The 24444-nt window shown below is 34.7% G+C and overlaps 2 protein-coding genes across 2 annotated transcripts; one reads left to right on the forward strand and one right to left on the reverse strand.

Annotated features, from left to right (window-relative positions):
- Nucleotides 1-19637: 19637 nt before the first annotated feature.
- Nucleotides 19638-20273, reverse strand: FPOAC1_001989 (uncharacterized protein; the record flags this gene model as incomplete). The annotated part of the gene is made up of 3 exons (XM_044846576.1): nucleotides 19638-19814; nucleotides 19887-20210; nucleotides 20265-20273. 3 exons carry the CDS (start codon nucleotides 20271-20273, stop codon nucleotides 19638-19640), a joined length of 510 nt encoding a protein of 169 aa, XP_044712492.1.
- A 673-nt stretch (nucleotides 20274-20946) lies between these two features.
- Nucleotides 20947-23672, forward strand: FPOAC1_001990 (uncharacterized protein; the record flags this gene model as incomplete). The annotated part of the gene is made up of 4 exons (XM_044846577.1): nucleotides 20947-20970; nucleotides 21058-21162; nucleotides 21231-21924; nucleotides 21973-23672. 4 exons carry the CDS (start codon nucleotides 20947-20949, stop codon nucleotides 23670-23672), a joined length of 2523 nt encoding a protein of 840 aa, XP_044712493.1.
- Nucleotides 23673-24444: the final 772 nt, after the last annotated feature.

Below are 24444 nucleotides of genomic sequence, written 5' to 3' on the forward strand. Positions count from 1 at the left end.
CAACACCATGACAACCTCAAACTGTCGGTCGCAGCCAGCCACAAATTGACCATTTCGTCCACTCCACTGTACATAGATGAGGACCCTGTATTTGATTCATTTCGTCTTGAGACCGTGCAGCGGCGGCCGCTCTGATAACAATGCTGTTTGACATCTCAGACTGCTGTTCTGTTCTGCATGGCTTCGGAATGTCTGAGTCGCGCCGTTAAACGGCAGGTGGTTTGTGCTTTTTTCTTCTTCTTTCTTTCTTCTGTGTGATGGTACAAAAAAGGAAGGAAAAAAGATGAATCGGCCACTCCTGTTGCTAGATAGGCGCGAATTCCGCTCGCGCCTTTCCGCACTCTTCATTTGTCCATCTAAACGATGCTTGCTCGCTCGCTTTCGGGAGGAGGGACAACCAGTCACAGAGCCACAGGGAGCGGCTATTCCCGTTCAGTCAGGGCAGCTGCCACCTCCTGACCCCTGCTTCAATTGGGAGTCAGAGTGGAGAAGACCCTTGATCATCACCATCACCACCATCAGTCACAAAGCAGCAGGTCCGCCTTGGCGTTGATTAACCGTACATCGATCATGTAGGTAGTTAGGTACATAGGCATTCCATGTTCGAGACCGACGACATGTTACTATCTCCGTGTTTTACTTGCTTTTCCCCAGCAATATATCCTCTACTTCATCATCTTACAGTCGTGTCTGATACTTACATGCATGGTTTCAATTGTTGTATACCCTGGCTGTTCTAGGCCATTAAAAGACTACACCTTCCATACAAAACGATACCAAGTGGCGCCATTTCAATGTCGGCAGTTGAGAAAGGAAAATATCACTAATTGAAAGCAGACTATGGATACCAAGTTCGGTTCGCGATGGAATTTATCCATGCCGTGAAGCGAAATCACAGCACTACCTACCTACCTATGGATGGCATCGACTCGACAAGCGTAATATACCGCCAGTACACAGTGTAGGTACCTACAGAATCGGTGGCTGTGATGCACAAATATTGCACATACTCTATAAGCAATCGAGATCATGCCATCTCCAACTACTAACCTCAACAACAAAACTTGATGCGATGCAAAGGCTTCTTGATCTCGTTGGAATTACCTTTGACTTCACCGCGGTTGGTGACATCTTCTACACAGTAATGTATGTACCTAGTATGTACTGGTTTCACGGCTGCCCATCCCTAGTGGGGTGTGTTCCTCACTGACGGGAAGCCCCGCCGGTGACGCTACGCTATCATGTATCAACCGAGGGAGGGTGTGGCTAAGATGATGACGCTAATAATAAGCAAGGTAGCAGCACTAAAAGCCGAGCTCCTTCAATCTCTGGGACCAGGCTGGCGCGTAGGGCTGAGCACAGGCACATCCAACAAGGACAGTGCCTGCTGTGCGATCTGCGTCCCCGTCAGAGATGGAACTCTCCTTGCAGTCTGACTGACTCCCCTGTAAAGCAAGACTCAAACCGACGGCCAGCGCAAGAGTTTCTGGCTCTGAATCCCAGATGCCAAGCCGCACTCTATCTAACCCACCCTCTTGCTACCTTGCCTGCCTCGAGACGCCCAGATTGGCAACGACCGCGAATGCACCCGTAGCCTTTCGTGATGCTACCTCTGAATGGCTTTGCGCTCCCTTTGTCTCGCGAGGCCGTGGCCATTCATCGTAGCATCACCGCCATCACCGCCTACAATCCTGGGATGACCGAGGCCACTTATCACCACCCATCTCAATGACAACGATAATGACGATGACGGTGACGATAACTTCAAACTTGTGCTGCTTGACGAATGCATCAATCATATCTCGTCAGCCAGCACGGCACAGCACAACACAATAGTATGATTATTTGTTTGTTTGGTTCCTTCTCGGAGTCCTTTACTTTACACAGCCAATCCACATTCCTCACCTACAACAAAACCGGGGTTTCTTACCAAAACAAGTGTCTTGTGTCAGATCAAAAAGGCGGGCGGCATGTATGTGTTTTCAAAGTTGCGGAGTAAAACGCAAAACAGCGCTTACAAAGTCAAGGTGAGGAGACCAAAAAAAGCAAAACAAAAAAAAAAAGCGTGAGGTGTTGATAATTCATCATGGATGGAGATGCTAGTTACCTATGGAGCTCCCTTCCTTGGCCCTGGCTGTCTCTTCTGAATCAAATCCTCGGTTCGGAGACCCGCGCTTGTCCACATGGATACCCGACGCACATTCCAGCGGTCGGCCGACCCAAGCTCTTTGAGTCTGTTCTCTGACCGTTAACCCCTGGCTTCTTACAAATCTCTAATTGGCCCTTGCGATGCTACTAAGTCGATAGAGTTGCCAAGCTCTCTCGGCTTCACCGATGCGAATACAGTATAACCCCTGTATGATTGTGAGTGGATCGCCTCCCAGAGACAGAGTCAGGGATCTGCAACTAATCAGCAAGATGTTAATTTAGATAATTAGATCTATTAGATATAAGAAAATACAGTAAATTAAATAGAGATTTAATATAAATATATATACTAAAGGGTTATTTTTAGTACCCTATAAAGCTACTTTATCTCTTAATAATATAGACTAATCTCTTAAGTATTAAGTATACTAGCTAGAGGAAGTAGTCTTCTAGAATAGCTTTTTAAGCTAACTTAATAGCTTTCTTTAGCTTTAAACTAGTCAGTCTAACTTAATAGGTCTATTTAATTTACTGCTTTATCTATTACTATATATACTTAATAGGGTTAAGATTAAGGCTAGAAAGAGGCTAGTTAATAAATATAATACTGCTAAAATGCTTATAGATATAGGCCTTAGTTTCTTATAATATATAAGATAAGGTATTATCCTGCTATAGAATATAAGTTAAGTCAGTTATTTAAAATTCTAATATTAATAGTAAGATTCTATTGTAATAAGTAGAGCTATTAATCTTACCCTAATGCTTATTCTATATAAGGGATATACCCTTCTGACCTTTAGTAAAATAGGCCTAAAATATCTATTTATTAGCCTTTTTATAAGGCTAGGTAAAGTTAATAAGATCCTCTCCCTTAAAGACTATTACTTACTTTTAACCTAACTTTAAGCTATTAACCTAGGTCTTATTAAACTAAATCTACTTCTTCTAGTTAATAGGTAAAAGGTCTTTATAATATAAAGTAAAGTTAAGCCTTTTTTAATAATTATAATTAAAGATTAAGATCGCTATAGGCTAAATTTAATAGAAGGCTTCTGCAGAAGTTATTATAAAGGTCAAGGCCTAGTTAAAATATTAATAAAGGATAAGAAGCTCCTCTTTAAGCTAGGACTAAGGTATAACCTAGTATAAGCCTAAGGGGGTCTATATAATTAATTAAATAAGATTAAGAATATAAGAAAGAACTATAAATAACCTTCTTAATTACCTATAGCTAGGTATAGTCTTAACTTTAAAGGTATATTTAACTTACTATATTATTAACTTTAAGTATAAAGCTATCTTATCTATAGTAGCTATTATATAGTATAAAGGACTAGCTCTTAAGTAGCTACTTTTAGAATATTAATAATAGTATTATTAGACTTAAAGAAGAAAAGAAAAGAATATATAAAAATCTTATACTTTTTTCTTAAGATCTTTTCTCTAGGTCCTTTTTAAGTCCTTATATAATCCCTTCTTATTTAATTAGCCTTAAGCTTAAGCTAAAGCTTAAGCCTTTAATATAGCCTTTTTTTATTTCTTTATTATATAATATTAAGCTTAATTTACTTATTATTAATTTATAGTAAGGCTAAGTAAATTTTAAAGTAAGCTTATATTAAATTATTTTAGTCTTATACTAAGGCTTATATTTTATTATTTTAATTATTTATATAAAGTATTTATTATTTTAATTATATATTTTACTATTTTATTTATTATTTAAATAATTTATTTTTATTATCTTTTTATTTTTTATTTTATACTTTTTTTTATTCTTTTTAACTTTTTATTATATAACTTATTATTTTTTAAGTATATTTTTATTTATTTTTAATTTACTTTTTATATTTTTATTAATTTTATTTAATTTCTATATAAAGATTTCTATTTATTATTATTTTTCTTTTAGTTTTTTCTTTTTTTAATATCTATATACTTTTTATAAGATTTTATATAAAATATTTTTATTTTTTATATTAACTTAATATAGTAAATTATTTTACTTAATTTTTTTCTTTTTATTATTTATATACTTTTTATAAAGTTCTATATAAGATTTTTCTTACTTTTTATATTAACTTAATATAATAAATTTCTTTATTATATTTATATTTACTTTTCTTTTAATTCTTATTACTATTAATAAAGAAAATAATAATCTTATTAATCTCTATATTCCCTATAATTATAAAGGTAATTACTAGACTAAATAAGCTATAAGTATTTTTATTATAAAAAGTAACTTTAATAATAAAGCCTTTAATTTCCCTAAGGATATTATCTAGCTTTATAATAAGTATATTATTTACTTTATTACCTTTAAGAAAAACCTAGCTTATAACCCTAGGTTATATACCTCTTATATTTAATATATATATTATTAATTTAAATATTACTAAGAATATTACTTATTTACTATATTTATTATACTTTATTATATTTAATATACTTTAATTAATATTAAAAAGGATAATAAGGCTATTTTTACTTTCTATTAGCTTAGCCTTAATAGAGATAAAAAAAGGTCTAAGAAGATTATCCTTTAATCCTAGTTTTTTTATTAAATTATATAGTTCTATTAAGTAATAAAATAAGCTTATAATTAATTTATATTTACTTACTTTACTTACTTTCCCTTTAAAGCTTTTCTTTTTAAAGAAAAATAAAATCTTTTTACTTTTAGTTTTTATTCTTTTAATACCCTAGTTTATTACTTTATCTTTATTATTACCTTAATTCTCTTAAGCTTTAATTTTAATTCTCTTTACTATAATAATAATAATTTTTTCTCTATTAATTAGTAAATAATTATTACCTTTAATTATTTTTTATTTATTATATAAGCTTTTAATATTAAGATTAACTCTTTTTTATATAATCTTATTATTAAAACTATTACTTAAGTAAAATTAACCTAGGCTATTATTACTTTTAACTAGAAAAAGATTATTAATACCTTTTTACTCTTTAATTAATTTATAGCTAGGTCTTATAACTAAGATAATTATTAAAATAGCTATTAAAATAATTAAGTTTATTCTCTTTATTCCTTTTTATATTATTTTAATTATAATTAAAATAATTAATATTATTCTTTTTCTTTTAACTAAAGTAATAATAACTATAAGTATAAGTAAATTCCTATTTAACTTTAGTTTTTATTTAATTTTTACTTAATTCTCTCTTAGACTTTATTATTTTTATATAGCTTTATTTCCCTATATATAGTTTATATACTTTTATACTATTTCTAGGCCTATTATAGCCTATTATAAATTAAAATATTCTTTTACTATTCTTTAAACCTATTTAATACTACTATATCTATAAAGTCTTTTAAAGGTTATTATATTAATTCTATTTAGCCTAATTATTTTATTAATATTTATTTCTTTTTACTTTACCTTAAGGTATTATAAACTATTAATATTTTTTTAACTTAGTATTTATTCTTTTCTTTTAACTCTAGCTCTTTATCTTTAAATACTAACATATATAATAAGCAGGTATAATAGATAAGTAAGTATAATATAATATTATAATATCTTAGATAAAAATAATAATAAAAATATAATAGACTATTAATTAAATAAAATTAATTACTATATTCTTCTATAGATATAGTAATAAATATCTAATATATTCTTATATTATATCCTATCTTACTATATACTCTATAGTGCCTTTCCTTTATTTATAAAAGCCCTTTTTAACTATTACTTCTTAATAGTCTAGCTACTGCCTATATATTAATATCTATTTAATTAATTACTTACCTTCTTTTCTTTACTATTATTACCCTTTCTTTCTATAGCTAGGTTCTTTTTACCCTTTATTACTAGCTTAATATCTTATTTACCTATTTAAGATCTTAAATCCTAGCCTCTAATAAGGCAACCTTATATATAATTATCTTTATTCCCTTAGAAAAAGACCTTAATGCTTTTAGAATTAACTCTAGAGAGTTACTTTTATACCTTTTAATTCTCTTTTTAAGATATTTAAGCTAAAAGTTAGCTTTAAGGATAATCTTTAGGGTCTTTAAGACCTAAGGGGTTAAGAGGCTAATTACCTTCTCTATAGGCATTAAAGTCTATAGCTATATATTAAGCTTTAAAATTATACTTTCTAGGTTAAAAAAAGTAAATCTAGCTCCTCTAAAGGCTATTTTAATATTTTTCTTTATTATTATAGCCTAATAAGTAGTATAAAAAGCTAATAAGAATTTAGTTTTAAAAATATAAATTATAAAGTATTTAATTAAATACTTAATTTCTTGCCTATAAGCCTTCTTAAGTAGGCTAAAGTATTTAATATTAAAAAGCTATAGTAAATAAAATAAATAAGGCAGTATATAAAGTATAATAATTTTATTTACCTTATAATATCTCTTAAAGTTAATTAAGTAATAATTTTAATATTTATTAAAGATTAAAAAATAATAGTAATTCTTTAATTATTTAATAGTATATTAATTAAAGTACTTTAGCTACTTAAGGCCTATCTTATTATCTATTTAGCTATTAAGACTTATTATAATAGCTTAATTACCTAGGAGGTTATTTTCTTAATATTAATAAGTAAGATAATATTAGCCTATGCCTATAATAAATAGTAAGATTACTTAGCCCTTAATATTAATTACCTAAATAACTATAATTTATTTCTAGTTTCTAGGCTATACTAATTTTAATCTTTTATACCTTTTAATACCTATAATAACTATTCTACTTATAATAATACCTATTATAAAGCCAGTCTTATTAAAGTTATAGATTTTATTAAGTTAAATACTATACTTTATAATTATATTTACTATAAGCCTAAACTAATTATAAATAATAATTAGATTTTTATATTTAACTCTCTAGTAATTATATTTATAAGGAAAATATATCTTAAGGTCTTTATATTACTTAATAAAGTTAAAGGCCTAGTACTTATTAATAGGTAGTATTTTATAGTTAATAAGTAATTAATTAACTATCTCCTTAATATAATATAGTTATAAAGAAAACCTTTATAAATCTAGATTAAGAATAAATTAAATTATAATTTATTCTTCTAGATTAAATAGTTTATATAATTTTAAAATAGAATTATATATAAAAAGAATACCCTTTTATTAGTAATATAAAGTCTAATAATAGACCTAGTAAATATCTATAGTATATTAAAGACTTAATTTTAGGTTATTTTAAAGGGTATAAAATATAAAAAGAATCTTAGCCTTAATATTTAGGTCTAGTATATTTAGTAATTAAAAATTAATTAATTAAGTTAAGAAGATATAAATTATGGGATTTTTTATTGCACTTGCTTATCTATTGTACCCACTTATTATATATATTAATTATAATCCTAAATATAAATTAACTATATTCTAAGATAATAATAAATTAAAAGCTATATATTTTATAAGATTAATATAGAAGGTTAAGTAAAGATTTCTTAGTATATTTAATATAATATTTAACTTATTTAATATACTTACTATAATATATTTTTATATAATTTAATTAAGCTTTTTATTTAAATAATTAGTTTTAATATTATATAAGTCTAGCTAAACTTAATTACTTACTTAAAAATATTTTATAGCTTATTATATATAGTTTTATATATTTTTAACCTTCTATTATTAAAATATAATTACTACTTAAATTAAATTAAGACTATTATATAAGTATATAATAAATATAGCTACTTTACCTCTAGCTAAGGTATAGCTTTCCTAGTATTCCTTAGGGTATTATATAATATTAAAATTAAATCTATAAAGTAAGTAATTAAGGCTAAATCTAATAACTAATAATATATAGTTATTTAAGGCTTATTATATTACTAATAAGTAATCTAGCTAATTAAATTATATAAAAGAAATAACTAACGTACATGATAAGCGGGTGCAACAGACAAGCGAGTGCAACACAACATCACAACATCTCAGATAGAAATAGCAATAAAAACACAACAGACTATTAATTAAGTAAAATTAATCGCTATATTCTTCCATAGACATAGCGACAAGTATCTGACAGGTCCTTGCATTATGTCCTGTCTTGCCGCACGCTCCACAGCGCCTTTCCTTCATTCGCGGAGGCCCTCCTTGACCACCACTTCTCGATGGTCCAGCCACCGCCTGCGCATCAACATCCGTTTGATCAATTACTTGCCTTCCTTCCTCTACTGTCATCACCCCTCCTTTCTGTAGCCGGGTTCTTTTTGCCCTCCGCCGCCGGCTTAGTATCTTATTTGCCTGTTCAAGATCTTGGACCCTGGCCTCTAATAAGGCAACCTTATGCATAACTATCTTTGTTCCCTTGGAAGAAGACCTCAATGCTTCTAGAATTGACTCTGGAGAGCTACTTTTATGCCTTTTGATTCTCTTTTCAAGATATTCAAGCTGAGAGTCGGCTTCAAGGATAGTCTTTGGGGTCTTTGAGACCCAAGGGGTCGAGGGGCTAACTACCTCCTCCACAGGCGTTGGAGTCCGCAGCTGCACATCGAGCTTCGAGATTACACTTTCTGGGTCGAGAGGAGCAAGTCCGGCTCCTCTAAAGGCTGCTTTAATATTTTTCTCTGTCATTGTGGCCTGGTAGGCGGTGTAAAAAGCCGGCAAGAACTCGGTTTTGGAAATGTGGGTTACGGAGCATCTGATCAAATGCTCGATTTCTCGCCCGTAAGCCTTCTTAAGCAGGCCAAAGCACCCGACATCAAGAGGCTGCAGCAGATGAGACGAATGAGGCGGTATACAAAGCGTGATGATTTTATTTGCCTTGCAATATCTCTCAAAGTCGACCGAGTGGTGACTTTGGTGTCCGTCGAGGATCAGGAGACGATAGCGATTCTTTGATTGCTTGGTAGTACACCGGTCGAAGTGCTTTAGCCACTCGAGGCCTATCTCGTTATCTGTCCAGCCATTAGGACTCGTCGCAATAGCCCAATCGCCCGGGAGGTTGCTTTCTCGGTACCAGTGGGCGAGGTGATATTGGCCCGCACCTATGATGAACGGCGGGATCGCTTGGCCCTCGGCATTGATCGCCTGAATGACTGTAATCCATTCCCGGTTTCCAGGCTGCACTGATTTTGGTCTTCCACGCCTTTCAGCACCTGTGACGACCATTCCGCTCGCAATAACGCCCATCATAAAGCCAGTCTCGTCAAAGTTGTAGATTTCATCAGGTCGGATGCCATACTTCGCAATTACATTTGCTATGAGCCTAAACCAGTTGCGAATAATGGTCGGATCTTCACATTTGGCTCTCTGGTAGTCATATTTACGGGGAAATGCGTCTTGAGGTCTTTGTGTCGCTTGACGAAGTTAGAGGCCCAGCGCTTGCCGACAGGCGGCGTCTCGCGGTCGGCGAGCAATCGGTTAGCCATCTCCTCAACACAACGCAGTCGCGGGGGAAACCCTCGCGAATCCAGATCGAGAATGAACTGAACTATGATCTGTTCTTCTAGATCAGATAGTTTGCGTGATTTTGGGATAGAATCACGCGTAGAAAGGATACCCTTCTGTCGGCGATATAAAGTCCAATAACGGACCTGGTAGATGCCTGCGGCGCGTCGGAGACTTAATTTTGGGTCATTTTGAAGGGCACGAAGTGCAAGAAGAATCCTAGCCTCAATATTTGGGTCTGGCATATTTGGTGGTTGAAAATTAATTGATTAAGTTGAGAAGATGTAAATTGCGGGATTTTTTGTTGCACTCGCTTGTCTGTTGCACCCGCTTATCATGTACGTTATATAGAGAATTACTTATATCTCTTAATTAATTTACTTTATATCTTTATTAATTTAAAGATAATATAAAGTAAATAGGAATTATTTTATACTTATTAAGTAATATAGCTTAATTTAAAACTTCTTTAATTAGTTTAAACTTTAATTTATAATAATACTCTTTAAGAAGCTATAGAATCTTTATTAATAGTCTTAGAATTATAATATATAAGCTTTAATTATAATAGTAATTAAGGCCTTAAGCTATATATACTTTAATAAATAATTTATAATAATTAATAAGAATATTAATATAATATTTATTTCTCTAGAGAAGCTAATTATAAAGTCTATAGAGATTTAAATAAAGTAATAATCTAGGATTAATAGAGATTAAAGTAATCTTTATTATCTTTAATAGCTTTTATAAGCCTTTTAATAATAATAATTATAATAGAATCTTATTATATTTTATAATATACTATTCTAATAATAGTTTTTACTAATAATCTAGAAAATTAAATTCTTCTTAAGGTAGCTTAAAATTAATAAATTATAAACCTCTTAGATAATTACTATAGTTAATAATTCCTATAGTAAAAGCTAGGTTTATTTTTAATACTATAGTAAGCTAGCTTTATTAATAAAATAATTTTAAACCTATTTATTTATCTTTACTTCTTTAAGAAACTTTTATTCTTATTACTATATAGCTTTAAATTAAGCTATATACTTAAAGTAATATAAAATAGCTTAGTCTTATAGGTTCTATAAATATAAATTAAAAAAGACTAATTAACCCTATAGTAATACTTAATTAATTAAATTTATTTTCTATTAGCTTATATTAAGTATTAACTAAATAGCTATTATAAGTTAAAAAATTAATATTAATTTTAAAATCTATTTTTATTAAATTATAATTTCTTTATTATTTTACTCTTATTAAGATAAAGTATTAAGCTAGAAAGTATCCTTTCTAGGCTTATACTAAAAGTAAAAATTAAACTAGAATAAAAAGTCTACTTAATATATTTAATACTTTAAGATCTTATATATTTTTATAAAATACTTTAGGTTTTTATAGTCTATAAGTATAATAAAAGGTTAAAAGGCTTTTCTTAATTTTATTAATTATACCTTTAAGTAGTAAATTATTATTAAAAATTCTTTATTATATATAGTATAATTCTATTAAACTAGAGTTAATAGTATTAAATAGTATACTATAGGGTATAATATACTAGCCTTATTTTATTAAGATAAATACTCTTTAAAGGCCTATTTAAAATAATCTATCTTAATAACTATCTCTTTATTTAATTTCTATTAGGCTAGTATTAAGCTTAAGATAAATATATCTTTTAATATTTAAAAGGCTTATTCTTTTTATTCTATTTAAATAAAAAGTATATTCTTTTTAATAAAGTAATTTAATAGTATTATAATATATAAAAACCTTAATATAAAATCTTAATAGAAATTAATAAATCTAAGAAAGCTTTATATACTTTATATTCTTATAAATACTACTTAAAAGTAAATTACCTTAATTTTCTTTAAGTTAAAATAAATCTTAACTTTTACTTTAATAATATATTCTAGGTATTTTACTTTATTTATTATAAAAGTATATTTCTTAAGGTCTAGGTTTAATCTAGCCTTTTATAGCCTTTATAATATTTCTTAAATATATTATATATAGTCTTTTTTAAAGCTATTTATATATATAAGGATATTATTAAGGTATATTATAATAAAGATTCCTAGTAATAGTTTAAAAATACTATTAATATATCTTTAAAAGGTTATAAATACCCTTATAAGGCTAAAAAGTATAATTAACTATTTAAATAGTTTAAAGTAAATATAAAATATAGTAAAATATTTATTTCCTTTAGCTATATAGATCTTATAAAAGGCTATTTAAATATTAAGCTTTATTAGCTAATATACCTTAAAAAGAGAATAAAGTATTTTCTTAATAAATAGGAATAAGTAATAGTCTTATTATATTACTTTATTTAAGGCCTAATAATTAATATAGAAATACTATTCTCCCCTTAGTTTCTTAGCTAATAATACTAATATAATTATAAATAAGCTATTAGCTTAAATCTATCTCTTATTTATAAGGTCTATAATTTATTTTTATAATTTAATTAACTAGTCTTAAGATATATTATATAAAGAGCCTTATAGTAAGTTAAAGTAAATACTATTAAGGTTATTCTTAAGGTAAATTTTATAGTCTTAAGTATCTTTATATAATAAAAAAGCTAAGGCCTTCTTAAGATTAAAAAGGTCTTTATAGTTTAAGAGTTTTAATAATAATATAGGCTATAATATTATATTAATAATTATTTCCTTAAGTATTATTAATTATAATATCTTTATAATTTTATAAAGATTAATTATAATTATAGTAAATCTAAAGAGCTTTTATTATTTTTACTTATAAACTATTATAATAAATATAGACCTTATTATTAATATAGCTTACTTTATTACTAGGTATTTTTCCTTTATTTAAATAACCTATTCTTTTATTATATTAATAATTAATTCTTACTCTTTAGTATAAATATATATATTATAATAAGCTAGCTATAATAGGCTAAAGATTATATTATAGGCTAGACTTAATATAATATATAATAAGATTAAAGTTACTTATTTATTAATATTTATTATAATTTAAATAATATATATAATTATTATTATTTTATTATAAGCTAATTAGCCTTTATAAATTATTTTTATTATTATTTAAATTTCCCTAGATACCCTAAGGGAAATCTAATTTAAACCTAGCTTTTTTACTATTTTCTTATTTATTACTTTATAGTAATTATATCTTAAGTTAATTTAAATATTAAATATTTTATATAAATTAAAAAGTATAAAAATTAAAAGTAATATATTATCTATTTAATTTTTAATTTTATTATATTAATTTAAAGTACTTATTTAATATATCTTTTAAAGACCTTAATATTTTACTATAATTCCCTAAGTAAAACTAGGCCTAAGGGGAATTAGTTTTTTAAGTCCTTAGTATTAAAGTTATAGCCCTTAGTAAGGATAATATAAGTTATATTAACTTAAGTAATATTCTAGGGTTAAATAGCCTAAATAAGCTAATAATTATATATTATATATATTTAGTCTTTATAGTATAAATAAGCTCTAGAAGCTTATTTATTTTATATAATTTATATAAATATCTATTTAACTTATTATTATAACTTAAACTAATTTTAAGCTTAAGTTCTAGCTTAACCTTATTAAGTCTTAGCTATATTAATACTTATTATAATTATATTTTTATTTATATCTTTATTAAAACTAAATTAATTTAATACTTATATTTATTTTAAAGTTTAATATTTTTCCTTAAGTTTATAAAATTTAATTTCTATAGTAATAGTATAATATATAGAAATTATATTCTTAAAGTTATTATAAAGTATACTTTATTTAATTAAGTAATTATATAATTCTTAATTAAATACTTATTATAAATAAATTAGCTTAATATTATTATTCTATTAAAGGCTATTAGCTATTATAAGCTTTTAATTAAAGTATATAAAGAATTAATTAAATATTTTTAAGTCTATTTAATATATTTACTTAAGCTCTATTTAAGCTAGTTTTTAATAATATTAATCTTTATATATATATTCTATATATTTAAAGAACTTTAATAAATTAATATTTTAAGCTTATTTTACTTTAAAAAATAAGCTAATTTTATAAAGAATATTACTTTTTAAATAATAATAAATATATACTTATTAATTTTTTATACTATTAATATTATATTTTATAGTTTATAATATATACTTAATAATAATATACTATATTAGCTATAAGCTATAATTATTATTAAACTTTATAATCTTAAGTAAATAATACTTAAGGCTTTTTTATTAAACTTAAATAAGCTATAAATTAAATTATATAATTAATAATTTAAAAATTTATATTTAAGTTTAAAAGGAAAAAAATAAAATAAAGTTAATTAATTATAATATAATCTATTTTATAAGAATTATAATAATATTAGCTTTTATTTAAATATAAAGATTAAAGTAAATACCTTTAAATTAACTCTATATAATATTAACTTAATTAAATATTAAATTATCTTTTAATAGTCTTATTAAGCTTAATTAAAGTATTTCTTAATTATTATTTTAAAGTATTATTATCTAATTAATATTTATATTAAATTTAAGCTAATTTTATATTAATTATAATAAATAGTTTTTTATATTAATAAGTATATTATAATTAAAGAATTATTATAAATTTTAAACTAAAGGAAATTTAATAATTATAAAAGATTAACTTTTAAGTAGCTATTTTTAAGATATTAATAATAATATTATTAAACTTAAAGAGAAAAAGAAAAAGATATATAGAAATCCTATATTTTCTCCTTAAGGTCTTCTCTCTAGGTCCTCTTTAGGTCCTTATATAATCCCTTCTTATTTAATTAGCCTTAGGCTTAGGCTAAAGCCTAAGCCCTTAATATATAGTTATAGAGGGTTTTAATAGTAATATACTTCTCCTTAGTTATAGCTGCAGATTTAATATAGCTAATAGCCTTATATAATCTTTAAGGGACTTAATAAATAGAAAGGGATATAAAGGTAGCTTAGTAATAGGTCTTAAGATTAAGATAGCTATAATAGTAAATTAATAAGAATAAATATTATAAATTTAAGAAAAAATATTATTAAGTAATAGCCTTTATTCTACTTATTCTAATAATACTAGTCTTATTATTATAATAGTTATATTCTTTATTAAATATAATATAGAAGTTATTATTAAATAAGCTATAGCTTATAGAGGCTATTAGGCTAGGTAAAAAAGCTATAGCTTTTAGCTTATTAAAAGGCAGTAGAATTAAGCAGTAAGGCATTTTTAATAATATAATTAGTTAATTTTTAAGGGCTAATATTGCAGAGGCAGGTTATATAATAAGGTAATTAAGCTAAATTAAATTAAAGAAAAAGCTATAGAAAATACTAATTAAATAAGTAAGAGATTTAATTAAATTAGTAACTAATTTAGATTAAATTACTACTTATATAGGTATTTTAGACCCTTATAATACTGAATATTAAGTTAAATTCTTTCTTTTTTAATTAAATTCTATTAATATTTATTATTTTTATATTTATAATAAGCTTTAGCTGCTAAGGCAGCTTCCTTTAAGAAATAAAACCTAATTTAGCTATAGCTATATTACCCTATCTGTGATTTTCAGTCTAGCCGGGGTTCTACTAGGTCATATAACCTAAAAATTAATAGTGCGCTATAAGCCCCCTATAAGGTCCTCCCCTAACCCCCTGTAAGGTCACCTGTGGAGGCCCCACCCACAATCATTCAGGGGCTGTACTGTAAACCACCATCCCACCAAATCTCACTGTCATTCCGCAGCCATTTCTGTGCTCTGCGCTCCGCTGTGTCCTTTTTTGGTGACTCCGTTTATCACGAGTCCTCCATTCAGAGTCGGCTTTGACTTGATTGCTCGCATCACAACACCAAATATGGCATGGCCTGTTTGTTGGTTGCTTGACTCCCACCGCACCGGACAGCCAATACACCAAATGCTGCACACAGTCAACTTCATCAACGCTTGTCGAGATGTTACGATATTATACGAATACAGTAATCTCAACATAACGGACATTACTTTTCGGGCTATTGGCGTTTTGGATGTATGCTCACCTATCCAGTCAACTTGCTCTATGCGTTTCAACCCTGAAGCACCCTCGCTGTGCTTACACGAGTGGCCCAGTTCGAATACAGACACCATTTAGCGGCAGCATTGAACGTTGATCTTTTCCTCTCCAATCCTTATAATACTATATACACATGCCGCATTTTTCGTATTATAGAGTCGAGTCTGAATCCTTGTCTATTCGACTAATACAGTTTGAAGTAGTTTCCATCAATCAACAAGTCCTCATTTACGAAATACTGTATCTAGAAAATTTCCCTGACTCTCACCAGAGCCCACAATGTCGCACAAGCCCCTGAGCCGAGGACACTGGCGCTGATCAATACTTGATCTCGGGGACATCAGACTCTCCGACGCTCTAGCAGAACTGGTCAACGGTAGCCCTCGGGTCAACAAGGCTACCGTACTCTACGGACCAGGAATCTAGGCCGTGCTCTGTCGATCATATACAATCACCCTGTTGTAATGGATCTTCATGGCGTTTGGTCTATTACTGGGCGGCCATGGTGGTCCATAATCACACACATATCCACTTTCATCCTCATATCATGGTAAAGCACCACAGACCACCAGTCTCATGAGATTCGATGATGAATCGTCCACAACGTCATGGAGCAGTTGTTCTGGGACTTCCAAGGTCCATCGTCACCATCGAGATTGATTGACACTGCTTCTTCACTCCCCTGCACTGCCCTACAGACCGTCTCACTTCCCAGCAGAAACCCCATCTAGATGCATATGGACAGTAGGAGTCCGCTCAGAGCCCAACATTTAGTCCTTTGGCGACAAAATCCTCTTTCGGCACAGAAAAACATCTTTGGTGACGACGACAACGCGAGAGTAAACTCTTCCACTCTACATAGCTGGTGTGGGGGCTTAGTGTCCGTTGAAACAAACACGCACAGCCGGAGCTTGAACCGTTCAAGCTTTTCCTTCTTGGCTGGTAGACTAGCAGTGGTCTGGGCGATTTTTACTCAAGGGGCAGCCTTGTAGACTCAAGAGCTTGCGGTTCCAACTGTGTAGCCTTATGCGAGCGCCACCAGTCTAACAACCAGACTAAGCCTGCTAACAACCCGTTGGCAACTCGATCGCGGCCTAGAACACGGGGTTTTGGAAAGGAATGAGCGTTATTGTAGTTCCAGTGCCTATGAGATGAATATAATTATCAGAAACCGCAATTGGCGCTGAAGTTCTCTTCAGAGCGTGGTATAGATGCAGTAGATAGAGACACTGCTGTCTAACGCGTTGCTTAGGTTCGGAAAAATAAAATTGGCTAAATTGATAACTACCCTGCTCTCATCGATGTCTGTAAATTAGACTTTGACGACGGCACTTGACGCTGGCGGCCTGGACGCCATTCGGCCACGATCCAGACTGTCGGACTGGCTGATTGAGCTAGACGAGCTATTGATGCAGTCTTTTGAATCAACGATCCGATTATTCGGTTCCATGAACATACTGTGCGAAGAGCTATCTATGCCTTTTAGTTGAAGTTGTACAGCAGAACTGTGATATTGATTGATTGTCAAATTGATGCAGCACCGGTTACCAGAATGCCGTAATGTTGGTTCCAGTACAGGTGCATGCGAGCTCTAAACCCTATCTGATTGCGGCGCATCCCTAGGCTGGGAAGTTCCTCGAGGGTTATGTTTTCTCATGGCATCATGGACAATCTCGTTTCGTTCCTGGTAATTCACATGATCATATCTACGAGAGGTTCCGATACTGTATGTAACTATATGCAGTAAGTGATATCGATAGCAACCTTGAACTCAATTGAGTGAGGGGACCCGACACAATGGATTGATGCGCGCCTTGCCGCCTCGGAGCCGCCCCCCTGTTCAAAAAGTCGTATCAACAGGCTTTGGTTGAGACTCATCGGCCCCTCTTTGCGGCTTGCGGCCCTCGAGGATCTTGGCCACGTGTGTGAGTCGTCGGCGATTGATATTGACAGGGCTCATCATTGACTGGCCCGGGAGCAGAGTGGGATAATAGGGAAAAAAGCAAAAAGAAGAAACAAGATGCTCGACAAACCCCTGGTCCTGATCCTGGTCCTGGTCCTGTCGTATCTTGTCGTGACGAGTTCCGACGACTTTCGGAAGGATTCAGTGTCTCCATATTCAATTCATCATGAGATTGATTGACGTTACTCTGACCCTGGAGCTTGCAAAAGTCGGCCGTTCCCAGCAATTGGTTGTACAAGACCAACCCAAACAAGAGACGAATCAATATGTGTGTGACTGCTTGCCTCGGAGTGTCATGCATCCGAGATTGTTGCTGCATGTCGAGAATCTATGTTTGGCTCAGAGCATACATACTAGTACCTAGGTAGACTACTATACACGCATACAACATACAAGTTTATCCTAGCCTTTCATGTCCTGCGATTCAACTTGGATGGGACATTTTCCAACTCTCCCCGGTCGAATCGCATGCTTTGTGCCTCGAACTGTGGGTGTTCCGGTTGCCTTTTTTGCTTGCCAGATCACCAATCTCGCCCTGTGCGACCGAGAATGGTCTTCGCAGGAGAGGGTGTGATTGCTAGATCCAGAGCAATGTTGGCGTTAAATCAACCCAGAAAAGCAGCAAATGTAACCCAAGCCCGCAGTGTCGCACTATAAACTGGTTGAGTTGTCTATCGAGTACCGATATAAGACATGAACCCCACGGCTAGGCTTTCTCTCTCACCACAAGATGAGCCAATTCCGACCAGTCTGCCTATCCAGTTTCAACATGACGCAAGGGGAGCCTTGTTCTGATCTGATTGACATGGGTTGGGTTACGGCTCTGTTCCGTCTATCGATCAGGAGCTTTCCGCACAATCAGATCTACATTGAAAATGGGGTCTGCGGACAACAATGCTGTACATGGTTAACGGAGAGTTTGACTAGGAAGCCCTCGCTTACTTTAGGAATGAGACGAGTATCCGTCGTGAGAACATAACCATCGGGCGGGCGCTAACATGGCATGCTGCGAAATCGGAAATACATCATCAGACTGGCATCTCGCGCTTGCTTCTCGACCCGCGGGGAAGTGTCCAAGTGTGATTTAAAACTCGGAACATGCTATGCTATGTGTTCACCTTATCTCGGACTTTCAATCACTCTGACGTGGCGAGCACAATACTGTGCCCTAGACGCCGTTACAACGTCTAGATTTTAGAGCAAACAATGTCTCAGGTGATTAAGCCCCAGGCCAGGCCAGGCCAGGTTAGGAGAAAGGTTGTAGTATTTTACCTTTTGGCCACGGGAAGCTCCTTTGGACCTTCGGTATTGATCTGTGATGCATATCACAGCGAACCAGATTTGAACAGTAGCAGACCAGTAAACTGTGGCGTGCCCAAATCAGGCCCTTGCTGGCCTCGATTGCTTCGAAACCTGCGGGTAGTAGAGCGGCATTGGCACTGGCGTTTTCAACCATGCACCCTCCGGGGCCACGGATACAACACCCCGGTAGGCGTCTGTCTCTCTGCTCGACCCTTGGCCCTGGTTCGCAAGACAAGCCATTCTTTAGGGGCCCGGGCGGCTTGTAACCCTTGCTTCTGGCGCGTGACAGCGGGTTGCGACTTGGTTTTGCTCCCTTTGTTGGTTAGGGAATACAACGCTCGCCTAAACGCGGAATTCCTTCCGCATTTCAACCTCGCTTCCCCTCTCTCTCTCCGCTAAGACGAACAGAGGCCGAATAAAGCGAAGACTAGACGCCGTTTGGACATGAAACGATATTTTAGTTTGCGGAGTTTTATTAGTCGCATACAAGTGACTGGCAGAAGAAGGCGGAGAAACTAGACAGGCAACTGATGGATCTCAAGATGTCAAGCTTGCAACGTTTTAGACAGGCAGGACTGGTGAGATGTGTTGCTCATAATCGTACTCATTACTATTATGCTTGACGGATTTTTATGCATAGAATGTATGAATTTAGGTGCTGACAGTTTTGGTATGCCAAGTTGTAAATACTATTATGCGGTCTAGGGTAAGACCAAAACCAGTACCCTTTAGACATTCGCAACTTCACTCCTCCAACCCCATCCTCCAATGGCATTCTCTTCAAGTTTCTTCATCCCTGAAGCTTCACATATCTTAATTACTATGTCCCTGACGGCCCTCACTTCATCTTCGCTGGCGCCTCCATTCAGCGCACCTCGCAAATGTCCCTTGAGTTGAGGGTTGACCTTGAAATCTGGATATCAATATAGGAAGTTGACGTGCATGCAGCCAAGGAGTCTAATGGAAATTCTACTTACATCCTGTGGAATAAGGCTGGCAATAAGGACAAATGAGGTCTCGGCTGGTGTTAGTACATCAGTGTTACTAAGTACATAGCCATATGTCAATCTTGCCAGCAGACCCAAATCTGGTGTACCTGATCGTTCTAGTTGACCCATTATGCGTCTTGATATCTTTCCATATATGCTTTCGAAGAAGCTTTGACCTCTTTGAAGTATCTTGGCTGGTTGAGTGTCATATACGTCCTTGTGTCTGGGTGATGCTGCGTCAGTTCCAGTTCCCGCTTCATCGAGGAGATCCTCTGGCGTTGCCGACTTCAAAGACAACAGGGCATTGATTGTCTAACAAACCGGTTAGAGTCAAAATTCTTATATCCGTGACATGTACTATCAAACCTTTGGCATACCCCCTACAGCTGACGCTTTCAATAGGGCTTCCCTCAAACGTCTGGAGATGCGCAACTGCTCATCATGAGTCGATGCACTGTCCCCACTAGCGCATGAACCTTCTTCAAATGCACTTTTTAATACTCGCGGTAGCTCGTCTGACCTATTGAGTGCCGACAGGGTTGTTGCCGTGATGAAATACCACGTATTTCGCGGTAGATTAGGTTGTTTGCGGATCGTGGCCAGCAATGCTGGCGTAAGAATGGGGGTTACCACCGCCATAACTTAAACAGCCTTCCAAAACAAATATTTGAGAGTGAAAGGTAGAAGATGCCAGAATCAACTTCCAGTATGATTGAGTGATGTGCCCATCTCTCACTAAGCTGATACTGTCGATTTGACTTCAGGGTAGCTGACTTCACGATTCTGCTCTGATGACTCAGCTTTCCTCACGTCAGAACACGATCACGTGCATCGGCCCCTGCGTCATCGGTCGTATGTCGCTGTCCTTAACGTGGCATCAAGCTCGCATTCACTGATAGCAGTGACTGCAAGTCCTACTACTACACACATTCCTCAAAGATTATCCAGGTTAAACCATGGGGATGAGGGAGTGATCGTTTACTTTTGTCAATTTCGATAACGAGTTGAATTATTTACTCAACGTCCGTCCAAAACTCCCATGCCCAAGATGCGACTTGGCTGGTATGCTGGGGTAAGTATTGCTTTGGTTGGAGAGCTTGGGGAAGCTATGGAGCTATGGCTGATCATCATGGACCAATGCTGACAATTCGATTCACAGGCCTCGACGGCCCTTGCAGGCACCGTTGTGCTCTCAGCTTTCTATCAACGGGCCAACTTTTATTCGGCAATGGTATATCTCGCTCAGAGTAACTTTTGCTTATTGGTGAGTGGTTCCACGATCCCGAGATCGATGCCCTCCCCCTCCTTCGACACCGGACTCATGATATATAGGTCTTGGTCAACTTTGCGCTACTCTCCTACAGTAGCTTTATCTACAGCTTAACACGATTGTTCTACGGACCCCTCCGTGCTGTCGAAGTCGAGCAACTCACAGAGCGTGCCTGGTTTGCTATTACGGAAACATGCCTGGCCATGACCATCTTCCGGGAAGAAATAGGCGCTTGGTTTCTCGTAATGTTCGCCGCTTTAATCACTGGTAAAGTTTGGGGATGGATCGGTGATGGACGAGTCGAGGTTCTCGAGCAACAGCCGCCTGCAAACCCACGTCTGTTTCATTTGCGACTTAGCGTGTCGCTCACTCTCAGCTTCATCTACGACATCTACATCCTCCGATACACGATCAATACGGTTATACAACAAGCGAGACCCAACATGATGGTTATGTTCCTCTTTGAGTTTGCGGTGTTGGCGACGAGTTCATGGCGGACAGCTGCCCGATATGCGCTGTCATTGACGGAGCACAATATTCAGGAGCAGCAGAAGCGCAAGCGACTCGCTGAAAGGAGACAGGAAGTTAGAGAGGAGCGAGAGGCGATTGTACGACAGCGTGAAGCAGCTGCAGCAGCAGGCGAAGAAGTATCCAATGACCCTCTCCCGAACGAGGACGACATTGATGAAATGGATATCGAAGTCCCCGGTTGGTCTGCTAAAGGAGAATTTGTTCTTTGGCTTGACCTTGCGACTGGTAAGCTGCACCCCTGTGCCATTGAGCGAATATCACTGACATGGCTAGATTTGGTCAAACTTGGCATATATATCGTCTTCTTCTTCATGCTCCTTACATTCTATGGATTACCGATCCATATAATGAGAGACCTCTTCATGACGGCACGCGACTTCATCAAGAGACTGAGCGCTTTACTGAGATACCGAAAAGCCATCCAAGAGATGAACCGCTACCCCGATGCCACCCAGGAAGAGCTTACACGAGAGGATACCTGTATCATCTGCCGTGAAGAAATGCGACCCTGGGATCCCGAGAACAACCCGGGAGCTATGGATAGAATTCGCCCAAAGAAGCTACCCTGTGGACATATTTTGCATCTTGGCTGCCTCAAGAGCTGGCTCGAAAGGCAGCAAGTGTGCCCTACCTGCCGTAGCCCTGTTACGCTCAACGAGAACACTCGCGCGGCTCAAAATCGGGCTGCTGGACTTGGAATACAGATAGGAAGGGGAGGACGCCCTGTGGAACGGCAGCAGCCGGGAAACCTTTTTGGACAGCAGAATGGAGGTGCTCAACCCGAACAACGACCAGCTCCGCCACGAGTTTTCAATCTCGGCCCTTTCCGTGTTGGCTTCGGAGCCAATGGGCAGCAAGTTAGAGAACTTGCGCAGCAATTTGGCATGCCTCAAGCTGCTCCTAACCAACAAGGACCAGCCCCCCCTACTCCTGGTGCCGGCACACCTACTGTTACTGGCCATACTGCCCCGGCGACTCCTCTTCCCACTGGCGATCACTTACAGAACGCTGGAAATCTGCTACTCCAGGCAGATCAGTTGATCCAACGCGAACTGCAATCAGCTCTGATGGCGCATCAAGAGGTACAGACTCTTCAGCTTCTCCAAGCAGAGTTACAACGCCTCAGACAGAGACATCAAAATCCAGACCAGGCACAAAACCCACAGACACACCCGATACCACCTCCCATTCTTCCACTAGCTCAATCCCTATTGCACCAGCCTTACCCTGTGCCACTACAGATGCAGATGCAGATGCCGATGCCTACAAACTTCCCGCAATTCCCTGGCATTCCTCCACGGAACCCAAGTCCCCTGATGGCTCGGCATGGTGCTCCCCCTAACGCGGTGCCAATCCCCTCTGGCAGTTCTGAACTCCCCGAAGGAGTCGTGATTCCACCTGGTTGGTCTTTATTGCCCCTGCAACGTCTCGATGGCAGCCAAGCTTCAACACAGCACTCGCCCCAAGTAGGCCCCCAAGCTGCGATGGCAGATAATATCAGTGTGGCTCAATCTCCGTTCGCCGCCAGACAACCTTCTCCCATCGGCAGCCGGAACCAAGAAACCCAACCAGCCGAGAATGCATCTGTCCCTACTTCTACTGAGCAACGTCCCCTTCAATTCCCAACGCAGCTCACGCGTGCCGTTGACCCCCCTCAGGTCGTTGCGCCGAGCCCTCGTTTGCCAAACTGGGGAGGCTCAGCCCAACTATTTGGTAGCAATTCTCGTCTAGACCAGAATGAGCATGGGCCCCAGAGCGAGTTGCAGACAGAGGCAAACTCAAGCCAGTCCGCTCCAGCAGAGGTCATACCTCAGTCAAGTCCAGCAGCTGAACATACGCCACAAGGATCTTCACCATCGCATAGTGAAGATGATGAAGAGCCGGAAAGTAGCTCTTTGAAAGGCAAGGCCAAAGCGGTGACTGTGGAGGACGTTGAGGATGAGGAGGATAAGGATGCTATAAAGGAGGATTGACCGTAACCAGAATATGATATTTGCCTACTTCTTCGAGCTTTATTCTTATACATACAGGTATCATACACCCGCTCACTTCCATCAGCCCAGTGAAGAGCAGGGCAGCATTTATTTTTCTGAAGATAGCGACATGGCGTTTAAAGGAGTTATGTATTATTACCCGATCTGCTCCAGGACATAACATAGCATAGTTGGACTGTGAAATACAAAATTATCAAAACAAAATTGTGCACTCAAACGAACACTTGGTGTGTAAGCTAGTGGTGCAATCTGTAGTTATATCAATATCGATGACCCAAAAGCACCGTCCCATGGCGAACGAAATCAGTGGCAGATAGAGGAACCGGGAGTGAAACGGAATAAAAAAAACCATGCAACATAAGTAGATACACGCGTAACAAATATGAACAAAGAACAACATGAATGATGCAGGTACTAAACAGAGCAGATGAGTCGAAACCAAACGTCCAGGGGAATACTTCTCCTACTCTTTTTGATGACGTCTATAGACGCTGCCATAATGTTCATATTCCAACAAAAAAAAACACCTTTCCTTTCCCTTAGCACCAGCTGCCAAGAAATCTCGAAGCTGGTTGACAATGTTGAAAAAGGAGGCAGAAAGAAACAGAGAGAAAGCAAAAAATAAAACTGTGCCTGTGCCGAATACCCAAGAACCCCCATTATACCCGTTTTTATTACCACGTCCGTTGATACCATAAAACCAGCAACACATTAATCATTCCTTTTGACTCTTCCATCTTGCAATGGGACC

Source organism: Fusarium poae, chromosome 1 (assembly GCF_019609905.1).
Source record: "Fusarium poae strain DAOMC 252244 chromosome 1, whole genome shotgun sequence".
Classification (NCBI taxonomy): Eukaryota; Fungi; Ascomycota; class Sordariomycetes; order Hypocreales; family Nectriaceae; genus Fusarium; species Fusarium poae.